Consider the following 8,395-nt stretch of genomic DNA (forward strand, 5'->3'; position numbering starts at 1 on the left):
GTTTTATTGCCAGTCCTGCTGAGACCAAGGGCTGAAACAGAGCGTCTTCCGGCTACTTCATCATCTGCGTCGTCGTCAATCCGTCCTGCGGCTGGCCTGTTCAGGCTGACAGCTCGGAGCGCATGCTTGGTCCAGTTCTGCTGAGTCACAGCTTCTTCCTACGTCTTCTTCCCTACCTCAGCTATACTCTACTCTTAGCTAAATAACGATACAACAAGGAAATTTCCTACTCTCTACAGTCCTAACTAAAAACACCTAAGCTACGAAAATCTCAAAACACTACATTTCCTATCTATGGCACAGCTCCTCATCAAGTGTGGGGGATGGCTGACTCTCTGCCTACAGACGATACATCCCCCGTTTCACTCTCCGGAGCTGTGGGGCACAAGGTCTTCCTCAGGCACAAGCCTCTCCTCTGCAGTCTTCCTGCACTTGCTTGGCTGAGATGATCAGAGCAGCCAGGCTGGAGGCAGGCTCGCCTGAGGTCACAAACGGATGCTGCCCAGAGGAAAAAGGAAAAAGAAAGGAGCCGTTACTTTCCCAGATCACATCCTCACGGCCAAATTCCTCGGCCTCCAGAAAGATGCACAAGGAGGACCGAGAGCACCAGCTGCCCCTCCGCCTTCCTGGCCCGCACCTGTCTCACCCAGGCCCATGTGGCCCACAGTTCTCTTCATCCCTTCCTGCAGGTGTCCTCAGCTCACAGGGCTTTTGGCCGCTTTGCTTTTTCTTACCTGCAGGAGTTCCTGGGCAGACCAGCGCCCGTCCTCGTCTGCCTGCAGGCAGCAGCGGAGGAAGTCGCGCAGCAGAGCCGAGTGGTGCCTGGGGTTTTGCAGTTTTGGGGGCCCGTTCCTTTCTATCAGTTCAAAAACCTACAAAAAATGCAAGAGGACACTCGACCTGCTGCTTTCCTAGCCTCAACAGCTCTCTCCGCGAGCACCCTCTCTTCTGAAGCTGCACCTTACCCTGAGACGGGGTTCCCTCTCATAAGGAGCTTCCCCTTCCACCATTTCCAGCCCCATGATCCCCAGGGACCAGATGTCCACTTTGGGGCCGTACGCTTCTCCTCTCACCACTTCCGGTGCCATCCAGCTGGGAGTGCCGACCCTGGAGCTGCACTTGCTGCGCTCAGGGCTGAGCTGAGCGCAGAGGCCAAAGTCAGCTGAGGAGAAAAACAGACCCTGTCAAAGACACCTACCACCGGCAAACCAGGCAAAAGCATCGCCCGCTCCAAGCCTGCCAAGGCCATTGTGAATCCGCCTGCGAAAGCAGCAGTGCTCTGCTTTCAGTGGCTGTAGCCAGGGAAAGAAGGCACTGGCCACTTCAGAAACGCCCTCACCATTCACACGCTGGCCAAGCAGCACTTCTGGGCAACTGGCACTCACCCAAAACATTCCCACAGCACATGCTGGGAACGCCGCGCCTGCCCGGGGATACCCACCCAGTTTCACAGAGCTGTCCATGCCCACGAGCACGTTGCCGCTTTTGACGTCTCTGTGGATGACTTGGCGGGAATGAAGGAAATGCAGTCCTTGCAGGCACTGAGCGAGAAAGGAGGGAGAGAAGGGTAAAAGTCCAGGACCCCATTTCATCCCACAAGAGAGGAAAGGGCTGACAGCCCGAGACTGACAGCGTTCTCTGGGACTTCTGAGCGCAGCACCATGGTGCTGTCGAGAGCAAGAGCCTGCTGGAAACAAGTGAAGCCAAGGGGGTGAGCGAGCGCGAGCGTCAGAGCACAGGGGGTATGTAAGAGTGCGAGAGCAGAGCCTAAGAAGTGCGGGGACAACGACAGGCAGTTCACTTCCCATGCTCGCTCTCCTTCTGCTGTCGTGACAGCAGCACCAAACCAAAGCCAGGAGCAAGAAATCTCTGCTCTTCTTACCCCCCAGTTGACAAGGACCACCCTGTGCAGACCAAGCACAGCATCCTGTGCAGGGCAAGGACAAGCAGGATCCCTCACCTCCCGACAGACAGCGCCTATCTGTCCTTCCTCCAGGTACACTGCCGTGAGAACGTCAAACAAGGTGCCGCCGTCCATGAACTCCATTGCCAGCCAGACCTCCGCATCCACCAGGTAGCTGAAAGAAGAAGACCACGGCATGGAGAGGGAGGAATGGGCACAGCTCACTCACCTGAGGGTCTGACCCAGGTTTTTGCAACTGCTCTCCAAGCAACGTATGCCAGAAGAGATTATTGCACGCCAAGTGCAACCTCCTCCCATGCACTGGCCACACGTGAAGCAATCAGAAACAGCTCCGTTTTCTGCCGCTGACCAAAGGGGTTTGTCTTTTCTGCCTTGCACTATCTACAGGAACACTGACACCAGAATACCCCAACCTGTCTAAGTAGGTCACGATGTTGGGATTCCTGTTGTCCCTCATGACCAGGATTTCATTGACAGCCACCTCCTCGGACATCTCCTCTTGCAGGCTCATTTTCTTGATGGCCACCTGAAAGGACATTGAAGACCGTTCACTGGACAAGTCGCTCCTTGCACAAGATCACAAGGAAGACGGAGCGGGTGCTTGTGCAGTGACGCAGCCCAGCTGTGCCAACTGCCCCGTCACTAGGCAGCAGAGCTTAGCAGAAGCACCGAAGCCCGTCCCAAATGCATTCTGCACGCTGAGCCTAGTCTGGGCTTCAGAGCAACAGCCTCTGCTGCAGAGATGGAGAGGCCTCCCAAAGCTCCAGCCACGGCTCACAGCAGCGGGAAAAGCGCTCCAGAGCGGCAAAACCTGCCGGCGGTGGTGGCACGTTACCTCTTGTCCTGTGCTGGCATTGAGGGCTTTGTAAACAGCTCCAAAGCTCCTAGAAAGAAACAGCAGCAGGAAAAGCCCTTTAGTCCCTGGCAGTGCAAGCAAGCCTAGGCAGGAGAGATCTCCCCAGGCTCCCCCACAGTCTTTAGAAAATGCCTGGCTGCAGCCTCTCTGCAGCCAATAGCACGTCAGCCTGCCAGCCCTCTGCCACGCAGGGTGTCCAAGAGAACGCCAAGGTGCAACGCCAAGACCAAGGGCTGCTGCAAATCTCCAAGGCACACGCTCAGTTAGTTCCTTACCAAACCTACGTGGGGCTCTGTCTGTGTGTCTGTGTGTGTCTGCGTGCGCGTGTAGCTGTAAAAAATGGAGAAGACTACCTTTGAAAACACTCTCTTTGAGAGCTGTTTTCTGGCACCTCTTGCAAGGCAAGTGGCTCTTGTAGCCATAAAGCTGCAGGGGCAGGAGATCTTGCAGGTGCTGCTCCTTGCCGCAAGCAAGACATAGCCAGTATCAGTTGCCTTTGACGATGCCTTCTGACTGCTCTTGACTGAGCAGTCCTGAGAGGTGGCAGGAGGTAAAGGCAGAGCCTGGCCATGTTTGGAACTTGCCTGACTTTCTGCTTGATATTGCACCAGCCAAAGGCCCACCGTGTTGTACAAGGGGCAGGTGTCACACTTACCCTCGTCCGAGTTCTTCCAGCAGCGTGTATTTGCTCCTTGGTTCGCCCAGACTCACAATGCTCCCTGAAAGACAGAAGCGGTGCATGGCGCTCACCTTCAAACAGAGACGCTGCTGCCCACACCACCCAAAATGCAGCCCCACTGTCGGGAGCTTGAGAGCTCCCTGGGGCCCAGTCACTCGCTAAGTGCCGGCCTTCTGCTCATCCAAGAAAATCTCTGCTTTTGTCTTTGGCACAGAAGGCAGCCCAGGCAGAGCCGAGCCAGTGCCAGCTGCCTGCAGAGGCAGCAGGAACACCCCGAGCGCTCTCTCGCTGCCTCAAAGAACAACAGCTTCTGCGGAGAGACCTAAGTGCCTCTGAGGCACTAAACCCCACAAGGAACTTCTGGCGCTGCCTACACCGACACACGCACACAACACACGGCTTTAGCAGACCAGAAATACACCACACGTACTCAGTCTCGTCAGCCTCTGCTCCTCTCTCCTCTCGGGCTGCTGGGCTGGGCTGCTGGACGGAGCGCCGGCAGCTGGGGGAGTGCCGGCTGCTTCAGGCCGTGCTGCTGAGGCGGCACCTTGAATGGCAGAGGGGGTGTCCAGCTGCGACAAGGAAGGATTGCCCGTCAGAAGGCTGGCTGCCACAGAGGCCCCGGAGGGCACATGGCAAAAGCCAGGCCTTAGGAAGACGCTGTCTGCCACGGCCAGGCCTCCTCAGCTCCCAGGTTTTGGATGTCCCCTTTTCCCTGTGCCTTTCAGGCAATGGGAAAATCCCAAAGGCTACTTTGATACCGCAGTTCATGGCCACTTCCAGGCTACATTTAATCGCCTTTGTGGCAAAAAGGTATTGAAGTTGTTGCAAAGATCCAGCAAGAGCTGGGAGCAGGGCCCCAGAGCCTTGTTGCTTTCCTCCTCCTGGCTTCTCCTGGGCAATGAAATCGTCCTGGACTTGGTGTGCAAATGTCTGACCACAAGGCCGGAGCAGGTCCCTTTGCTGCTCTGTTTCACTGATTGCCCCTCAGTATTTCAGCCTTTGGGAGCAGCCCTTGGCAGCTGCGTTGCTACCCCTCCGAGACCCATCCGCCATTTACAAGGCCCAGCTGCGCAGGATTCTCCTCACCAAACTCTGCTCTGACCACGAGGAAGTGAAGCGCAGGCTACCTTGCGCCTGTAGCTAATGAGTCCATGGGGAGGGGGAGGTCCCCTGCGGGGGCCAGCGCCTCCCAAGTATCCTGCAAGGCTGCGAACTGCGTCTTTGGACCGCTCCGTCCGCTCACCACAGGCAGCCTGCACTGACACTGGGCACCAAGGGGCTCTCACCTCTACACCGGGAAGAATTTTCTGCTGCCTCCTGTCTGATCCCAAGAGACATTCTTGGGCCCTCTCAGCATCCCAGAAAAGTGCTGCTTAAAGCTCAAAGCTCACAAGCCCTTAGCCGGGGCTCCCTGCCTTGCCTGAAGCAGCACTACGCCATGGCAGGCACACAGCCCCCAGCATCTTCAGCCGGGAGCACCAAGGCCTGGCTCATCTGAAACTTGAAGCTTGGCCCTGCAGCCAAGACAGTGCCAACCACAGGTGCCACTTACTGCCTCTGCACGTTCAGGCCGTGGAGGGACGGCAGCTGCAGGCTGGATGGCGTCTTGCTCCTCTTCAGCCTCTTCCTCAACCAGAGAGGGAGCCAGACCAGGTGCTGACCCTGCTGTTGAGCCCTGCAGACAGACAGCAGTGAGAGAGACTGGCAACAGGCACTCCTTTAGGAGCTGCTTGCTATTGAGCTGGCTAAGGGGACTAAGGGGAAACCCTCGACTGTGATACCGGTGGCGCTCTGAGTCACAACAACCCCCATGAAGACGGCTGAATTAGGTGCTACTCCATCTTGCTGTGCATTCCATCTTCCACTCGGGCTACAATCAGCAAGACACCTTTTGGGCTGCCACCCTTGGCTTTCATCTCTTGAAAGGCTCTCCATGGGAAAATCAGAAAAGAGCCCGTGCTCCCTTTGCTACTGCCGATGCCAAGAGCCACTTGGGCTGTCTTTCGGCCTCCCAGGCACGCACTCGACTGCAACAGGCCAAGCTCACAGCTTGCTGCACAATTCTTACACACCAGCAACCTCACAGGTGGCTTTGCCACTCACCAAAGGACAGGCTTGTCTCCATCCGCATGTCAGGTGACCTGCAGCGAGCAAGGGAAAAGGAACCAGATGCCCTTAGAAAAATGCCTGTGCTGGGGAGTCCCACAGGAAGAGTCAGTTCCAAGAGACAGCATTTCCCTTTCCCAACAGCCCTCCGAGAGCAATAGTCCTTTCCCACAGCAAGCAAGAGAAAAACCATACTAGGTTTTCCATACCATACAGGACACCATACTAGGCTCTGTCCACACTTGGGCCTCTTTTGCCAGGAGAGAAATGGAAAGAGAGTTGTTCTGGAAACGCCACTTGCTCTTTAACAAGCACAGCTTCTGTTTCACCCAAAAGCGCAAGCAGCTTTTTCCTCCTCTCTTTCCTGCGTTTTATCATTATTGCCAGGAATTGCATGCACTAATTTGCTGCAGACAATAGCCCAGGAAAGCTTCCCCTTGGGGCCCTTTAGCTGTGGCAGCTCTCTGCAGAAGCAGCCCAGGAACAGCTCCTGCCGTCAGCAGCAAACTCTAACTGCTTTGGAGTTTGCGCATCATCGCCAAGGGAATCGCTATCTTGGCACACCATAAAGGGCCAAGTCAGACCGCCAAAGCTTCTCACGGCACCATTTGGAGCAAAAGATGCTTTCCCCCACCCCTGGAGAGAACCACAGGAGTTTTGGAGGTACTTCTGAGGATCTCTCCTTAGAGTCTGCAACTTGCAGGTTGAAGCAGCAAGCTGAGGAAATGACAGCCTCCACCGCCAGGCACTGTCCTGTGGAGGGAACGCCACTGCAGCAGGTTCTATTACAAATACCATCCCCCATCCAGCCAATACAGACGTATTTGCAGATGTTGTTCTTGGCAGGAGCTTTACCAAAGTGCTGGCATCTTAATGGCAATTTTGTTCCCAAATCAACTGGGTCACATGGGCATGGGCATAAGGAGCAGAGTGAAACAAGAGCCAGGTGATGTTACCCCCAGGATAAACCTTTCCTTACGTGTCAGCTGGATCACGTAGTAGGCAGAATATGCCACAGAAAAAGCAGTGCAAACCGCGGCACAGACTTGCCCGATCATTTCAGCAGTGCTGTGCGGGTTTGCACACTGAACGCCACGCGAGGGAAAAAGCGAGATTCCTCTCGCGGTGCAGGCCGTCTGCTGAGAGCTCCTTGATCACAAGGATCCTCCTGCAGCCAGCCAGCGGAAGAGCTGCTCCGCAACAACGAGGCCTTGCGCGCGCCGGGACAACGTTGCGCTGGCAGCACTGTGACGTGGCAGCGCTCCCGTGACCTCACAAATAGCAGCCACTCTGGCTTTGTTGCCAAAAGCTGTGCCCGGCAACCGAATCTTCTGTACAGCTGACGCAAAAGAAAGGCCCGGGAAGTTCTCCTCGGTCATGAAGCAGCAGAAAAAATGCTGATAGTCCATACTACAGTGCTTGAGGCTTCCCAGGGTAGCTCAGAAAGCGCAGCCATCCTGCAGGGCCCGTACCCCAGTGAGAACCCTGGGAAGGAACAAGAATGTAAAGAAAGCAAAGCAAACATGACTTCCGGTGCCCAAGGCCATGACTAAAAGCAAGTGTGCTTCTTCCCGCTGGCATCTGAGTTGGTTCTCAAGAGCCTACCTTCTTCCATGACATTTACAGGACAAAAGAAGCAAAGGAACTAAATTTCCAGGAGAACTGCAGTGTGCAGTTGCTTCTTGAGCCTGTAGCTGCATGCTGACCTTTGCTCTGGCTCACTTTGGAGCCTGACCTCCCTTTGTGGCTGGGGCGTGTTGGCTTGTCTCCTAACGCAAAGCTCCTCTCTTCCCGCTTGCTGTTTCCCTGGCAAATTCACATCAGTCAACTTCCACGAGAGCTATCCACTGATTTTCGGGCTGCCACACTTTTGCTGTGTTGGAGCTGTTACGATTGAGGCCAGGACTTGGATGGATTTTAAAAAAAAAAAGCCTCTTCGTTTATTTAAAAACAACTACCAAAGATGGGAGCCCAGGGTAAGCCCAGACTCCAGGCGACAAGCCAGAAAAAACTACAGTGTAACAACTCAATACCCTGGGTGCTCCTTTGCATATGTTGTGTCCGCTGGAGAAGGCTGGCAGAGTCCCAGTGCCCCCTTTTACCATTCGTGCTCTTCTCTGATTGGGGCGCTCAGGATCCTCTCCCTGACTGGCTGGTTATCTAGGGGTTGATTGGTTCATACCAAGAGTCATCCTGAGCCAATCATTCTGCCAGGGCGTCGAGTGATTGGTCTGTTGTTTCCACCAATCCAGGCTCGTAGGTTGAATGCTGCCTGCATCTGTTGAGGTGTTTTCCACCTTCACACTCCCAGGGTTACAGAAACATTCACTAACTTACAACCCCAAGCATATAATCTTTATAATCGTTACTTACATATTTGTAACATTCGGCTACTTATAACAAATTTAACTTACTCTTTTCAGAAACATCAGAAACATTTTGTTACTTTTAACAACTGGACATCTGATTCCTTAGGTTTCATTTCATGCATCTCCCCACTGGGGTATTTAAAAAAACAAAGTGTTTTTGTTAGGCACCTTAGTACATCTGTACTAAATGAGCTAGAATACAACAAGCTGTCTCCGTAATGCTCTGAAACAACACAATAAGACAAAAAAAATTATAAACATCTAAGAGTAAAGTCTGTTTGATCAACTGGTATTAATAAGAAAAAACCTGACAAGCTTTCACATATGAATTTAAATATCAGGGTGATCTAATTTCTCTCGTTCTAGGTAGCAATCATCAAGTACAGCTGCCTCCACTGCATTATTATTTTGCTTTCATGGTTAAATTGTTTTTCATTTGTTTCTTGCTGCTTTTCTAC

General features: G+C 53.8%; 1 protein-coding gene across 1 annotated transcript; it reads right to left on the reverse strand.

Moving 5' to 3' along the window:
* Window positions 1–396: 396 nt before the first annotated feature.
* LOC134564058 (serine/threonine-protein kinase PAK 3-like) lies at window positions 397–6,626 on the reverse strand. The gene is made up of 12 exons (XM_063422657.1): window positions 6,548–6,626; window positions 5,566–5,603; window positions 5,015–5,137; window positions 3,890–4,031; window positions 3,436–3,499; window positions 2,760–2,808; window positions 2,338–2,450; window positions 1,961–2,078; window positions 1,442–1,541; window positions 966–1,162; window positions 735–872; window positions 397–498 (listed from the first exon to the last, which is right to left on the reverse strand). Exons 1-12 carry the CDS (start codon window positions 6,624–6,626, stop codon window positions 397–399), a joined length of 1,263 nt encoding a protein of 420 aa, XP_063278727.1.
* Between the last annotated feature and the right edge of the window lie 1,769 nt (window positions 6,627–8,395).

This window comes from Prinia subflava, chromosome Z (genome assembly GCF_021018805.1).
Source record: "Prinia subflava isolate CZ2003 ecotype Zambia chromosome Z, Cam_Psub_1.2, whole genome shotgun sequence".
NCBI classification, from domain to species: Eukaryota; Metazoa; Chordata; class Aves; order Passeriformes; family Cisticolidae; genus Prinia; species Prinia subflava.